This window comes from Physeter macrocephalus, chromosome 14 (genome assembly GCF_002837175.3).
Source record: "Physeter macrocephalus isolate SW-GA chromosome 14, ASM283717v5, whole genome shotgun sequence".
Classification (NCBI taxonomy): Eukaryota; Metazoa; Chordata; class Mammalia; order Artiodactyla; family Physeteridae; genus Physeter; species Physeter macrocephalus.
In genome coordinates this window covers 83321486-83337321 of record NC_041227.1, presented here as the reverse complement: position 1 = coordinate 83337321, position 15836 = coordinate 83321486, and the positions used below count along the sequence as shown (strand labels likewise).

The 15836-nt window shown below is 58.4% G+C and overlaps 1 protein-coding gene across 2 annotated transcripts in view; it reads left to right on the top strand.

Annotated features, from left to right (window-relative positions):
• The window catches only part of LRRC75A (leucine rich repeat containing 75A), a 35731-nt gene that overhangs the window by 17419 nt on the left and 2476 nt on the right, over nucleotides 1–15836 (top strand). The window contains exons 2-3 of one of the 2 annotated variants that reach the window (XM_024127834.2): nucleotides 6721–6849; nucleotides 14251–14366. In XM_024127834.2, coding sequence (XP_023983602.1) covers nucleotides 6721–6849; nucleotides 14251–14366 — 245 coding nt within the window. The remainder of the gene's footprint in view (nucleotides 1–6720; nucleotides 6850–14250; nucleotides 14367–15836) is intronic. The other variant, XM_024127835.2, reaches the window with a different exon arrangement.

Below are 15836 nucleotides of genomic sequence, written 5' to 3'. Positions count from 1 at the left end.
AGAAGTGGAGTCGCCGGGTCACATGGTAACTCTGTTTTTAATTTTTTGAGGCATCGCTGTAGTGTTCTCCACGGTGGCTGCACCACTTCACATTCCTACCAGCAACGCACAGGAGCTCCAGTTGTGTGTCCATCCTCATCAACGCTGGCATCTTCTGGTTGGAGGGGGGCTGGCGGTGGCTTGAGCTAAGAACTGGATGAGCCAGAGAAGTTGATTTGATTTGTATTAGAAAGGGAAGGGCTGGGTGCTGAGATGGTTTGCAGGGTCGAGATGAGCCGCTGAGGGACACGTGGGGTCTTGGGGGAGACACAAGGAAGGGATGTTAGGAGTTCTGGTGGGCTGTCACGAGGGTGCCCTTTTGGTGACCTTGTGAGATTGTTGTAAAGACATCAGCTGCTTTTTGGGCTACACTGTATGTTGAACTGATGTTCCTGGGAAGGGGACCGTGTGCTGGTACCATCCAGGAGAGGCAGCTAGAGGTTATTGGCAAAGACAATCCCATGGACGTCTGGGCAGAAAAAGCATCTAAAGACACAAAAACCAGGCTGCCTCAGAGTCGCCTGCCATGCTGAGTACCAGGGGGCTACCGCGTTTTGAAGGTTAGTTTCTCTCTAGCCAGGTTGCCTTCAGGTGCGACGTTAACATAAAGGATTTTTCAGGTAGGCTAGGGCTCAGGAAATAACCACCCGTGTATTCATTCTGGATGACGTTCTCCGGCAGCGACGGCATGAGGTGCAGGTATGGGAGCAGCTCCAGGGAAGGGCTGAGCGGTGGCCCTGAACGCTAGCTCCGTCCCAAAGACTTGCAAATCTGTGTTCAGACTGAATGCAGGTGGCCAAACTTTACCGTCGATAGAGTACCTTTAACTATTAAAAAAAAAAAACAAACCCACAAACTGAAACAATAAGAGCAGTGACCTGGATCTAAAATCTCTGATTATACCCATAAAGACCAAGAAGGGGAGAGGCTGGCAGTCAGGCAAGGGTCAAAATTCCCCGCTGACCCTCCACCCCAAGCGCTGCCGAGGTCCTGGGCTGCGCCCTCTGAAGCTGCCCGGGGTCCCCACGGTGCCAGCTCGCTAGCTCGGGGCCAGCCCCCGAGGTTGATACTGCTACCGCTCCCCGACACCAGACACGAGCTGTGGGCATGGCCTGAGCTTCCTCTCCCGGACCCCCCGCCCTGCTCCACCACCAGAACTACACCCGCGTCAACAGGGAGCCTCGCTGAGGGTCGCAGTGATGGGAGAGAGCATAGCACGGAAGCTACACCCTCCCCAGGGGCTCCCTGGCTCCTAGCCTGGCTCCTAGCCTGGCTCCTAGCCTGGCTCAGCTTAGCCCCTTTCCCCCAGCGTACCCCATGCTTCTAGCCTGCGGTTCTCCAGCTGTTCTCGCTATCAAGAGCCCTCTTTATTTTTTCTAATTTAATTGTTTTTGGTTTTGTTTTTGTTTTTGGCCATGCTGCGTGGCGTGCGGAACTTCCCCGATCAGGGATCCAACCCATGCCCCCTTGAGCGGAAGCGCAGAGTCTTAACCGCTGGACCACCAGGGAAGTCCAAGAGCCCTCTTTATACTTTTTTAACTTTTAAATTGAGATATAATTGACCTATAACATTGTTTAAGGCCCACAATGTATTGACTTGATACATTTATACTGCAATATGGTTGCCACTGTAGCGTTAGCCAACACCCCTGTCTTGTCCCATAAATATCATTTCTTCTAGTGTTCGTAACAATAGTTTTGTTGTCTTTCATAGTTGTACTGTGTATTAGTCTCCAGGACTTATTTTTCTTCTAGTTGCAAGTATGGACCTTTAAACAGCATCTCCCATTCCCCTACCCCCCAGCCCCAATCCACTCTGTTATTCAGAGTTCAGTTCTTCTTAGGTTCCACATATAAGTGAAATCATACAGTATTTGTCTTTCTCTGACTTATCTCACTGAGCATAATGTCCTCAAGGTCTAGCCACGTTGTTGCAAACGGCAGGATTACCTTCTTTCTCAGGGCTGAATAGTATTCCGTTGTGTATATAGACCACAACTGCTGTATCCAGTCATAGGCTGATAGGCGCTTAGGTTGTCCCCGTGTCTTGGCTACTGTGAATAGCGCTGCAGTGAACATGGGAGTGGAGATATCTCTTTGATAGTACGTTTTCATTTCCTTTGGATATATGCACAGAAGTGGGATTGCTGGATTGTATGGTAGTTCTCTTTTTAATTTTTTGAGGAACCTTTATGCTCTAAATTATTGAGGCCCTCAAAGAGGTTTTCTCTGTGTGGGTCACACCTTATAAATGCTATCTGCTGTATAAGAAATCAAAACAAAAATATTTTAAAGATTTATTTATTCATTCATTTAAAGTTAATAAGCTTGCAATGTGAAAGAAATTTTTGTGAAAATAACTATTTTCCAAAAGAAAAAATATAGTGAGAAGAGCGGCGTTGTTTCATACTTTTGTGACTCCCTTGCGTATGTGGCTGGCGTGGTAGAAGACAGCTGGATTCTCACACGCGCTGCTTCTGCATTCGGTGTCTTGCAGTAGGTTGTTCTGGTTGAAGTCTACGAAGAAAATGTAGCATCCTGCTGCTGTGTCATTGGAAAAGAGGCCCTGAAAGGGTCTTGAGGACCCCCTTCACACTTTGAGAAACACTGTGAATCTCTGCTCGCTTTTTGGAAAGCCGTACCCCTCACTCTTCCCACTGGAGCGAGTCCCCAAACCTGGTTCTTCAAGCTTCAGTAACATGGGAGCCCCACTTCTTCGAGGTGACACGTGCTTGCCGTTCACCCCCTTGGTCGCAGGCCAGCGACACTCTCCGTGCCAAGCTGCCCAAAGCAGTGACTCGGGCTGATGTTCCCAGGTTTTCGGATCGGGAACCGTCCACACGCACAGGTCCCAGAGATGGTACCGTTTAGATTCGCAGTGAGGAAGCTAGGAGTCTCCTCGGCGCCCGGTATTTGCAAGGCAGGCCAGCCCCTCTGCCCGGGGCAGCCTGGAGGAGCCGCACGTGGATTTGGTTCTTCCGCCGCCCTCACTCCCCCACCCCGACCGGCAGCCAGGGCAGAGCGGAACATTGAGGTCCCTGGTGGCCGGGGTCGGTAGCACTGTCAGTGCAGTCGTGACACACCTGTCCCCAGTGTGGGTGGCTTGCTTGGTGACACGGAGAGGACACCAAGGACGCCAGACGTGGCCCGAGGCCCTCAGGACGTGTGAGGTGTCTGAAAGCCGCACAAGCATTCTGGGGTCCTAGGTGGGGTCGAAGTACAGGAATAAAGCGATCAAAGTGCAGCAGCGTCTGTCAGGCCCCCATCTGGGTCTCCCTGTCACAGCTTCTTGTAACCCGGAGCCCTGGGACCTCCGGGAGCCCCACCCCAGCTGGAATTCACCGGGCGGGCGGTGGCCGTGACTCACACGTAACTTACCCAGAGTACGCCGGGGAGCAGAGCCACATCTGCCTTCCTGGGGGGATGCCCTCCCTTCCCCCTCCCTTCCTCCCACCCTCTGCCCCCTCCCCAGCCACAATTCCATGACCCCAGACAACAGCAGCGGCATGGAGAGAGGGACCCACTGTCAGCAGGCTGGGCGCCCAGACTGACAGGCAGGGTGGGGCCATGCAGGGCGGGACGTGGCAGGGGGGCGGGGGGCTGGGGAAGGACAGTTTCCATCCTCCCACACCTGCCCCAGGGTGCTGGGTTAGCAGCTAGGGTTTTCTTGGTCCTTCCAGGATGGGATGGCCTCTGCTGGCCTGGAAAGGCGGGGAATGGGAGGACGGGGCAGGGCTGGTAGGAACCCAAGAAACCCAAGCAGCCGTCCAGTCCCAGGGTTTCAAACTTCTCTGGCAACAGAACTACTTTAAAGAACAAAAACAAACAAAAAAACCCCCTGAAGGGCAGCCAGAGAGCTGTTCTGCGGAGAGCTGGGCCCGAAGCCTTGCTGGCTCTTCTGGCCTCTCTCCTGTCATCGTCAGCCCCAAGGTCTTGGGACACGGCTCAGGAAGTACGAGTGTGGTCCGTTTGCCCATTTCACAGATGGGGAGACGGACCCCAAGGGGGAAGAGGTCTCTCGTCCACGCACTGACAGTCTGAATTCCGCTTCCTGTATTCCCAGCCTCTCCTACCACACAGAGGGCGGCGCCGGAGTCTGCACTTTGCTCGGTGACAGCTGGCGTCCCCGCGGCCCCGGCACGCCCTGCTGACCGTGAGGCCGGCGTGGACTGTGCGCCAGGCTCCCTGTCCTGCCCCGACGCCCGGGCTTTTCTAGAGAGAGAGGTCATGGCTTTTGTCACGTTCTCAAATGGGCCTGCTGTCCACAAAGAGGCTAAGAACCTCTGCACGTGGCGGGGGGGGGGGGGGGCACCCGGGGGGGAGGGGAGCTCAGCTGGTGACTCTCTTCCCTGCGGAGGCGTTACCTTGTGTTACTAGGTTTATGTCCCTCGCCCACCTGTGACGCGGGGTCACCGTCCCCATTTTACATACGAGGAGGCTGAGACGCAGTGACACAGGTAGTTTGCCCCGGATGCCTCCCGGGAGGCTGAGGGGCTGGACAAGCAGGGTGGGGACAGGTCCACGACAGGACTGGACCTGTCCGCACCCCGATCCGGCGCCTCCCTCACCGCGTCCACGCCAGACCGTGTCAATTAAGAGAACCTGGCGCCGGGCACGGCCGCTGCCTCTGAGGCTCATTCCTGCCGAACAGAAACCGCCCAAGGCCGGCCCCTGTGTCCTCGACGGCGCTCGAGACCCATTTCTTGCAACAGGGAGGTGGAGGCAGAGCTCCCGGAACCGTCGCGGGGCGGGACCCCGCTAGGACTTGGGCTCGCGAGGCTCCGCGTGGGGCAGAGAGCAGGGCCCCTCCCGGTGCCCCAGCAAAGCCCTTTCTTTCTTTGCTCTTAGAAATGTCAGCGGCCGAAGCACAGGGCAGCATCCCCGCCCTCCAGCCCGCTTGCTGCCCAGCTCACCCCAGGGGTAGACAAGGCACATCCTCCCAAGACAGGCCCCAGGCCCACGTGGAAGCCCACCCCTGCCATTCCTGAAATTCTTTTTTTTTTTTAAACATCTTCATTACATGCAATTTATTTTTCTTTCTGTGTTACTGAGATATAATTGACTTGGCACTAAGTTTAAGGTGTATAGCATAATTACTTGACTTGCAAATATTGCAAAATAATTACCACAATAAGTTTAGTTAACATTCATCACCTCATATAGTTTGCAAACATGTTTTCTTCCTTGTGATGAGAATTTTTAGAATCTACTCTCCTCACAACTCTCAAATATACCACACAGCTGTGCTAACTATAGTCACCAGTGGTACATTCCATTCCTGAAATTCTGACGGGTAGTTAAAAAAAAAGTCTGCTGCTCTGAGCCTTAGCGTCTTCATCTGTAAATTGGGAATAAGGATAGCCAGCCTACTTGCTTTCAGGGATTTCTAAGAATCACATGGGGAAGGTATTTAGAGAAGTTCAGGATAACTCACCGAAATGACAAGGGAGCAGACCCCAGCTGGGACTCACCTGTCACCACGCATTCCTGTCCGCAGGTCGCTGGGCCGTGGCAACCCGGGCTGGGAGCCTTCCTTCTCTGGGCGGTGATGGGGCAGCTCCACATACGGCTTGGGGGCCCAGGGGACCTAGGGTGGGGCAGTCCTCAGATGGGAATGGCCTTGTTCCTTTCTGCTCTGTGCAAGGCCCCAAGCTAGGACGGAGCCACAGCTCCCGCCAAGGACAACAGAAACTTGGACAGGGGGTTTGAGAAGGGTCAGAAGCCATACCCAAGCTCTTCCACAGACAGAGGGCACAAAGTTTAGTCCAACACCCTGGGGTAGAAAACCATCTCTCTTTACTTCTCTAAAGCGATTAACTCTGTTTCAAGCCCCCGCCAGCTTGGCTGGTGGGAAATTCAAGCTTAGCCGTGTCTGGGGGGCCTGCCCCTTTCCTGGGGTTGGACAAGAATCTTCGGGTCTTGTACAGTCCAGAACATTTGGAGCGAGGCCCTGGGGATTAGGACCCAGACTGGTCACTGCTCTTGGCCAAGCCCGTGGGGTCTCTTGCTGGTGGACAGGGGTCTCTGCAGATGCCCCCAGCCCTTGTTCCTGCCCAGGCTTGGGGAACCTCTGCCCCAGAGGTTTCTGCCATGGCCCCTGCCCACTCTGTGCCCCTTGCCTCTGTGCTCCCGCCCCTCCTGTTACGAGGACCTCACTTGACACCCTTTCTTAGGGGGAGGGCTGGTGGGGTTTTCTTCTGGGTGCCTGGCAGCTTCTCCTTTCAACCCCACAACTCAGAGAGCCAACCCCCCAAGGCAAAGGAACACCAAGGCGGGGTCCTTCACGGAAGGAGCAGTACAAATGACCTCAGAAGCAGAAAGAAAGCAAATAAATATCAAGACGTGGTCCTGTCACAAAGCACGGGAGTTTTACTCTCGCGCCGTTTCCAAATTTCATCCCAGGTGGAGAAGCAGCCACCAGCGCTGTGGCCCACCTCCCTTGCTTGGCTTCATCCTCGGGGGAGCTGGAGAGGCAAAGGCGGGGGGGCTATCTGGGGAGGGCCGTCTCCGCGGGGGGCTTGTCTGGGCCCCCGGGGGAATTTCTGTAAATGCTTCCGTGTGGGATGGGAAACCTCCTTGGAGGGGTCTCCTCCCTGGCCAGGGGGTACTCTGGGCATGTTGGGCGGGGCTCCAGGGTAAGGTGGGGCCTCGCTGACCTCTGGGCATCTTTCCCTCTTGCAGGACCTAGGCATGGAGTCGACCTCGCTGGATGACGTCCTGTACCGCTACGCCAGCTTCAGGAACCTGGTGGACCCCATCACACACGACCTCATCATCAGCCTGGCACGCTACATCCACTGTCCCAAGCCGGTAGGGTGGCCATGGTCTGAGCCAGCGAGCTCCGGGGTGTAAGGGGGGAGCTTCCTGGGTGGAGCAGCCCGGTGCCCGAGGAGGGGTGGTCAGCGCTGCCTGGGCCCCTCGTGCAGCACCTGAGGTGCCCACCCTGCCCTGAGGCCCAGCATCCACGGCGGGGGCTGCGTACCGGCACCGTCAGCGCTGGCCTTGTTTGGCCCACGGGCTGCAGTAAATCTGGATTCATTGCCAACATGTAAACCTCAGAGTATTTCACACAGTCCCCCCCATATTAGCTGCCCTTGAAAAATGGGAAGTTCCTCATATCTACGGGCCTGGAGCTGAGTAGCCACCCCTGTTACATGGGGCCAGAGCCTCCAGGTACGGTTGTGTAGTCTGTACCCTGCACAAAGATGTGTACACAGAGATGGCAGAGGTCGGGGAGACAGGAGACAGCTTGGTCCAGCCCTCTCTCTGCCCACCAGCCGGGGGCACGGGTGCAAGACTGCGTCCGCCTAGAGATGGGCTTTGTCTTCTTTGCACGAAGGCGCCATGTAAGCAAATGTAGCTGTGGCCCTACATGCCGCTCTGTGTGCTGCAGTCCCCACTATGCCCACTTGTCCTCCTCTCTGAGGCCAAGTGTCATTTTACACCCGCGCATTTCACTCCTGTCCACTTCCTGCCTGGCTCCGAGGCTCTCCGGGCTCCGCGGACGCTGCCCAGCCCCTCTGGGTCTGGGGGATCTGCCCCTCTTCCTGCTGGCTCCACAGTCCAGGCTGGGACCCAGGCAGGGACAGGAGGGCCAGGGCAGGGCAGCTCCACACTTGGGCTTTTCTCTCTGTTTTGGTTTCTTCTGTCCCATCCCTCAGTTTCCAGCAGCTTCCAAGAGATGCACTTCCTTGCAGCAGGAAGCCAGAGCAGGATGGAGGGGTGCCTGGGGCGGCCGCCACTTCAGAGCAGGACCTAGGATCAGGGCGAGAGGCGGTTCCCAAGCCCACCCCGCACCTGGCCTGGGCGCCCAGGGGCTGGAACCTTGCTCTGGGGTGGCACCTCCATCTGGGGCTTTGTCTAGGGCCTTCTCTCTGGCTTCTCTCTGGACTGCCTGGTGTCAAGACTTCAAGGTGGGGGGCTGGCCATGGAGGGCTGGGAGCCCATCGGGGCAGGTGTGGGGTGGGTTGGTGGAGGGATACAGCAAGAGGCAGGGGTGCTGGGCTCAGACGTGTGACAGTAATAAGCGCCGGCCGACTGGGAGCCCCAAGGCCTGGGGACCAGGAGCTGGTGCAGGAGCCACAGGGGACCGGCTGCAGCTGGAACCGCCCGCTTCTCCTTCAGGGTATACCTGGCTCTCCTGGGGAGCCGAGAGCAGGCCGTGGGAGGCCCTGTGGGTGCCACATCCCTGCCCTTGCCACAGCATGGATTTAGTGCCCACAGGAGAGAGGAGTGACAGATGACAGGCACTCAGAGCAGCTCAGTAGGAGAGGACTGTTTTTTATGCCCATCTTAGAGTTGAGGAAGGCGAAATACAGGTGATGAAGCGACCTGAGAAAGCTTACGGCCCAGGTGAGAACCCCAGCGTTTGGGCCCCAGTGCTGGGCAGGACAGGCCAGCGCTCACGTGCTGGATCTCTGGGCCATCAGTGCTCCGTGGGGCTCACAAGGCCGGGGCTGGGCTGGGGAGGAGGGGCCTGTTTGGGGGCAGTTCCAGTGCCCCCCCACCCCAACGCAGGCGGCTCTGCAGGTGGCCAACTGCCCACGTCGACCCCAGGAAACAGGACAGGGCTAAGGGGCTGCGGGCTGAGGCCAAAGGGGTCCTGCACTGCCATCTGTCCCCTCCACCGGGGAGGGCTAGAGGGCCATGCATAGGGGGTTTTGCTCAGGTTCCTACATCAAATTACCATTGTCTGGGTGGCTAATAAACAACAGACACTTGTCTCTCACAGTTCTGGAGGCTGGAGGGCTGAGATCAGGGTGCCGGCCGGTCAGGTTCTGGTGAGGACGCTCTGTGGTTTGCAGACGGACACCTCCTCCTTGTGGCCTCACGTGGCAGAGAGGAGGCGAGCTAGCTCTCTGGTCTCTTCCGGTAACCCGCATGGCCTCATCCAATCCTAATCACCTCCCAAAGGCCCTCCGTCCAGACACGATCACGTTGGGATTGGGGTTCAACGTATGAACTGGGGGCGGGGGGGGGACAAACATTCCGTCCATTGCACAGCTGTAACCTTCTCGGGTCACTTAATTAGCTGAACTTCGTTTTCCTCAACTCGAACGTGGACATAGCCATACCCTCCCCTATAAAGCTGTTTCGAGAGCTCAGTGAGATGGTTTACAGGAAGCATGGGCGTGTGCCTGGCACGGCCGAGAGCCTCATGCCCAGAAGCCGAGGTGTAGCCAGTCTGTGGGCACTGACCACGTGCCAGGCAGGGTGCTCAGGCTTAGCAGGTCAGTTGCGGGACTCAGAAGCAAGAAAGTCACGGCCTCAGGCCCAGCCCCTGTGGACTCAGAGTCTTGGAAATCAACAGGCTGATCTCCAACCCAGATTTCCAGAGGCAGCCAGAGTGGGGTCCACCCTGCTGGAGGCCCAGGGCCTGGCCAGTCCCCTACCCGTACCCAAGGCCACGTGGCAGGAGAGGCCCTCTGGAAGGACTCTCCCAGCTGAGGTTGAGGCATGGGTGGGAGATCCTGGCTCTGGGGTCCGCAAGCTGACGATGGGGGCGGCCTCTGCACACACACACACCCGCTCCCATGTGAGCTGGCTCAGGGCTGGCCAGGCCTTGCTGCTCGGACCTCTGTCCACTGAGAATTTCAGATCAGCCCAAGTGTGTGCCGAGAGGTTGTAGACAAAAGGGGGGGGCGGGGTCTCCCTTAGCTGTGAGATGGGACGAAGAAAGTAGCCCTTTCTGGTCCAGCTCCTGGTGAAGCATCCACGAGACAAATAACCCTTCCCACTGCGAAGGTGACCCCCTCGAATGAGTCCTGTCTGTTTTCTCAGCCTGCCAGAAACCTCCTCCTGTACCCCAGCAGGGTGTGGGCCGAGACCCTAGAAAGGGCTGGGTCTGCGCCTGCCCGCAGAAGGGGAAGAGGCAAGACCCCGCCCCGCCCCGACTGGATATTGATGAATCCCAGGTCTGCATCTGCAGCCTGGCTGCAGACTCAGAAGTCTCCACCCTCCTGGACCTTTCCGCCTGGGTGTCCCTAAGTCACCCAGAACAAATCCCCCTATCAGCGCAGATCACGTAGCGGGAAGTTTTAGGGACTCTTTCCTTCCCACCCAGCACGTCTGTTCCATCATGTCCACCGTCAGGCTTCCCACCAGCAGACACTAAAATGAGGGTGTATGCTCAGTGATTTGTTGAGGAGCTCTCCCAGAGCCACCCTGTGTTTTTTTCTTCTTGTATATTTTATCGTATTTTCTATTGCTGCATAGCAAGTCACCCCAAAGCATGGTGGCTGAAAGAGCAGACACTCATCACTGAGCCGCCGCTGCAGGTCGGGAACTCAGGAGCAGCACAGGCGGGGGGTTCTAGTTAGGGGCTCAGGACGTTGGCCCAGGCTGCGAGTCCTGGTGGCTCAGCGGGGACTGCCAAGGTGGCATACCCCATGGCTGCTGGTGGGAAGCCTCAGCTCCGAGCCCCGTGGCTGGTCCACAGGACTGCTTGAGCTTCCTCACATCAGGGCAGCTGGCTTATCCCAGAGGGGGTGATCCCCGAGAGCAAGGGAGAAGCGCAGTGTCTTCCGTGAGCCAGCCTCAGACGTCACATACTGTCCCTGCTGCCGTAGCGTATTGATCACCCAATCAGCCCTAACACAGTGTGGAAGGAGGCTGTACCCTGCCAGGAGGCCAGCATCCGTGGGGGCCGACTTGGAGGCTGGCTAAAGCAGGGCGAGAGTGAGAAGAGTTAATCCTGGGCCTTTCTCTCCTGCCCTCTGACCTCCCTCCCGTTAGCTGAGTCCCACTGACAGCCAGGAGCAGGAGGGCCGGGTGGTGCCGTTTGTAAGAGCTCAGCCTTCCCAGCACAGAGAACGGGGTGGGGAGTGAACAAAAAACCCAGCGCAGTCTCCGGATCTGGAGCAGCGTCCAGCGTGCAGTAGACAGGGCAGTCGTGTCTGATGACTGAGTGAGGCAGCCTTGGGTGCAGAGCGGTCGGGGCTGTGCTTGCTACAGTTCTTGGGGTGGGGGGTTGAAGACGGCAGGGGGCGTCGGAGGGACACCGTGACCCGGCCCGGAGGGGCCTGCAGGTCTGCCGTGGGCCTCTCTCCTGACGGGTCAGTGAGTCCCTCAGGCAGGGTCTTCTCCAAGGCCCGCGGTCAGCGGCGCTGGGCCGGTGCCCAGTGTACCCGACTTGCGCCACAGCCCCTCCCCCTCCTTCCTTCTCCGCGGGTGGGAAGGAAAGCTGCAGATTCCGCAGCCTGCCTTGCAGCCTCCTCCGTTGCAAGCAACAGAAGCCCCCACGGCCTGCCTCGAGCCAGGAAGAGGACTTATCCTTCCCGCTGGCAGCCAAGCTTGAAAGAGGCACTAGAACCCCAAACAGCACATACACCTGCCCCCCTCCCTCTGCTCCACCCGCCCTCACTCCCCGCCCCCCTACCCACGCCTCATGGCTGCCCGGGGCTCCTGAGCTGACTTGTCAGTGTTCAGCCCCCGAGGAGTCTTGTCCCAGGTCGGGAATCCCCCAGGGTCCGCCTCTGGACCGGTCAGCTGTGGCTTGGGAGAGGGGTGTGGTCCCACACAAGCGCTGCTGGGCTCCGCCGCTTTCTGAATAAGAGGAGAGGGGCCAGCATCCTCCTTCTTCGCCTCCTGCCTCCCCTTCCTTCCTCGTCCTCCACGCTGGGCGACTCCTGCTTAGTCCTCTTCCTGCAGGAGGAGGCCTGGAGGGGGCTTCCAAAAGTCATGGAGTTGGGAAAACGTAGGTGGGCTTGCTTGAGGCTTTTCTGGTTGCAAACGATAGAAGCTACTTGAACCAACCTTCGCAGAAGATTCATCCCTCAAGGGCAGAGCAGAGCCCAGCCTCAGAGCGACTGCGGGGTTTGGATCCTGATGCCGTCCTGCACGTCGAGTGGCCTGCCATCCGCTCCACTTCTTGGTGCCTCGGTCCCCGCATTTGTCAAGCGGGATTATAGGGGCCCCTGTTTCATGGGATGGCTGTGAGTTAGTGCCCAGCGCATCGAAGGTAATATAACTCGGTAAAGGTTAGCTGTGTTTCTTTAGTCCAGACAAGCGGAGGGGCTCTCACTTCCGAGGACATTAGCTCACGTTTGGTCTCAGGTCCGCTGTGAAGTGACCACATCTTCCGTCCCTGTTTAGTAAGTGAGGAAACAGGCTCAGATTGGGGGCCTCGCCCTGCGCGCGGCTGCCCCCTGGTGGCAGCGTCGGCGCACTGCGGCGGCTGCTTTGCCGCTTCCTGTTTCTTCCTTCCGGGCCCGGAGGGCGGAGGGAGAGAGATTCCGTGGCGCCTGATTTGGGAACCCCTGCGGGAGGTTAGGTTTAGGGCCAGGAGCTCATTCCTCGGCTTTGGAACGGGTGCTGTGGGAAACTGGCCACGTTCTGTCCCGGGTGGTCGCAGGGGTGATAACGGCCAGACCAGCACACCCCACCCGCTGGTCCTTCTTGTCTTTAAAGTGTGTCCACCTGGCAGCACGGGAATCACCGGGGGAGCTTTTAAAAGTCGCCGTGCCCGAGCTGCCCACCCGTCGCTGCGGGGGGGCCCAGGCAGCAGTGTTGTCTAAAGCTCTGGGTGATTCCAGCATGCAGGGGTCCTGGGTGCAGACCCTCAGCTCGAGATGTGCCAGCCCCTCCCCTTCTCCCTTTGGCCTCCAAAGTTGGCCTTCACCCCGGCCAGCACCGTGACCCTTGGGATACGTTCCAAGACCTTCATAGGATGCCTGAAACCGCAGATAGCACCAAACCCTAAAAACACTGTTTTTCCTCTACTAAAGGACAGGTAACATATACAGCGATAATGCACTGTACAAAGGGATGATTTCTGTCCCAGGCGGGAAGGAGTGCGACAGCACGCAACTACTCACGCTACTCAGAATGGCGCACAATTGTAAACTTCTGAGTTTATTTCTGGAAGTTTCCACTTAATATTTCCAGACCGAGGTTGACCACAGGTAACCTGAAACCTTGGAGGGCCAAACAGCAGATGATGTTGCACTCGCAGAGTGATGATGATAATGGTAATAATCAAGCCAGCCTTTACTGAGCAGCCACTCTGTGCCAGGCGCCCTGCCTGGCACTGGCCCCTGGCTCGTGGTTGACCTCACCACATCGCGTTGCTGTCTGCAAGTGGGTTTGCATCCGTGCCTGGCACTTCCTGGCCTTGGCCCTTGGCACTGGACCATCTGGTGGGAGCACACGCTCTGGGCCACTCAGTCTCCCAGGCCTCGGGGACTCTTTGTTGAACTGACAGAGTTGGAGCCTCTAAAATCTCTCTGCTGCATCCTTTAACCCAGCGTATTTGTTTGCTGGGGCTGCCGTGACAAAAATACCACTTAAACAACAGAAATGTATTTCCTCACAGTTCTGGAGGCTGGAAGTCCGAGATCAAGGCGTCAGCAGGGTTGGTTTCTTCCGAGGCGTCTCTCCTTGGCGTGTAGACGGCCGTCTTCTCCCTGTGTGCTCATATGGTCTCCCCTCTGTACATGTCTGTGTCCTGATCTCGTCTCATGAGGACACCAGTCACATAGAATTAGGGCCCACCGCGGTGATCTCGTTTTACCTCAATTACTCTTTAGAGGCCCAATTTCCAAAGACAGCCACATTCTGAGGTATTGGGGATTAGGACTTCAATTTAAGAACTTGGCGGGGGGACACAATTCAGGCCATGACACCCAGGGTCTCAAGGTCAAATGCTGATGGGGCCAGACAGGTAACAAAGATGAATGAACTGGGCCGGGAACCACTTGGCGCCTCATTCTTTTATTTTCCCACCGTTGACGTGGGCAGAAGAGACGTGGTAAAGTATTTCACTGTCCCCTTTGCTGTGTGGAATACGCGAGCAAGGACGTCTGCATGTGGTCGAATCCCCAGCTTCTAGAGCCAGTGCCCGGCACCTAGGAGGTACCCAGCGGGTATCTTTCAGGCGAGCGAGTGAGCAAGATGGCCCTGGGCGTCGGGGAGCGGCGGGGACCGTGGCGACCCTGGCTAAGGGGTCAACTGTCCGATCACCTGGAATCCAGACTTCTATAGAAATCTCAGGTTTTTCAACGATAGCAACGAATTCACAGAAACTGAAACCATCGTGCAGATGAGTTTGCAACCCCTGCTCCCTGCTCAGGGCGGCCACCTTGGGCCCGCACAGCAGGCCTCCCCAGCTAGGCCTGGGGTCCGTGCTGGTCCCGCAGAGGCAGGAAGCTGGAGGTGGGGGCCTGGGCTCCCTGCCTGCTCCATCGACTCAGGGACCTGTGGCTTCCTCTGCAGGAGGGCGACGCGCTGGGCGCCATGGAGAAGCTGTGCCGGCAGCTGACCTACCACCTCAGCCCCCATTCCCAGTGGAGGCGCCATCGCGGGCTGGTGAAGAGGAAGCCACAGGCCTGGTGAGTCGCGGTCACCCGAGGCGGGTCTCCCCCGCCGCCGCCCAGCCGCCTCCTACAAGGGCAGCTCAAAGCCAGCTGTGCTGGGCCGGGCACTGGGGAGACCGCACCCCGTCCGGGGCCTTGCTGGGGGAGGGCAAGAGCTGCTTGGAGAAGGTGAAGTGAAGGGCTGGGGGCCGGGGGAAAGTGGCAGGCGGGGTGGGCATTCCAGGTGGGCAGGAGCCCTGGGAGATGCTGGCGGCTGGGCCCCGCTCTGTGTGGTGGGATCTGGGGGTGCGCGCCCGTCCCGATGCTGGGGGAGGGGGACAAGAGGGGTTTCTGATCCTGGTGCGCTGAATGCGGGCACTCGCCCCACCCCCTCCCCCCAGACCTCCTGATGTCTCCCAGGGGGACCCAGACCCCAGCCTTGTCCCCGGCGTACAGCAGTGAGGACCCTCAGGGCTCGTGTGGCCCCCTGCACCCTGGGGGCACAGGGGACACTGGGACACAGGACCTGGGGGCCAGAACAGCACCACAGAAAGAAGCAGAGGGGAACTGCTTGCGAATCACGGAGCGGAGGGGCCGGTGTCCTGAAGGCTTTGGCAGGGCCCTGCTGGCGCAGGCTCCTTCTCCAGGTCCCGCAGACGGGAGGGGACGGCCAGCCCCCTCGCTGAAGAGAAGAGCTCTGGGCCCGCTTCCCTTCTTCTGGACACCACGCCCCGCCCCCCAGGGCAGGAGAGGAGATGGATCCCCAAGGGCCCTTCCCTGGTGGAGGAAGTCGCCAAAGGGGGCGCCAAGCGGGCTGAGGGCAGGGACCAAATGCGGGGGCAGAGCAGTTCTGTCTGCTTGTGCGCTAGTTCTGGAGGAGGGAAAAGCGGGAGGGTAAGCTCTGCTGGGACCCAGGGGCCTCCTGTCTCCCCAGCGCACAAGGCGCTCAGTCCATTCTTCGCTCAGAAGCCTCACTCCGCTCGGACGCCTCCCCGTCCCGCTGACTGAAACCCACTCAGGCCCAAGTGATGGTCCCCCCCTCGCCCCCACCCACACACTGGCCTTCCCGCTGGTTCACAGACACGCTGAGCTCTACCAGCCTCAGGGCCTTTGCACTTGTGCTCCCTCCGCTGGGACTCTTACCGAGCTCTTCCCTTGGCCTGTTGTTTTCTCCTATGAGGCCGACAGGAAGCCCAAGCTGTGATCCCAGGGCTGCTGATGGTAACACGTGCTGAGCCCCCTCCAACTCCCTGTCCTTCCCAGGGTTGGAGCCTCGGGGCTCGCCTGGGGTATCTGGAAGCTGGGAGATCTGGGCCCCCGAGCAAGGGAGCGGGTGAGAAAGAAGAGCAAGGGGTGGCGGGCGGTAGGGAGTGGAAGGGGGTGGACAGCAGCCCACACCAGGCTCGGGGCCCCTGCGCCCTCCCCCGCCTGCTGTCCCGAGGGCCCCCCCAAGGACCCTCTGTCTGGCAGGAAAGATGGTCTTGAAGGAAAGGCTTCCGAGATCTG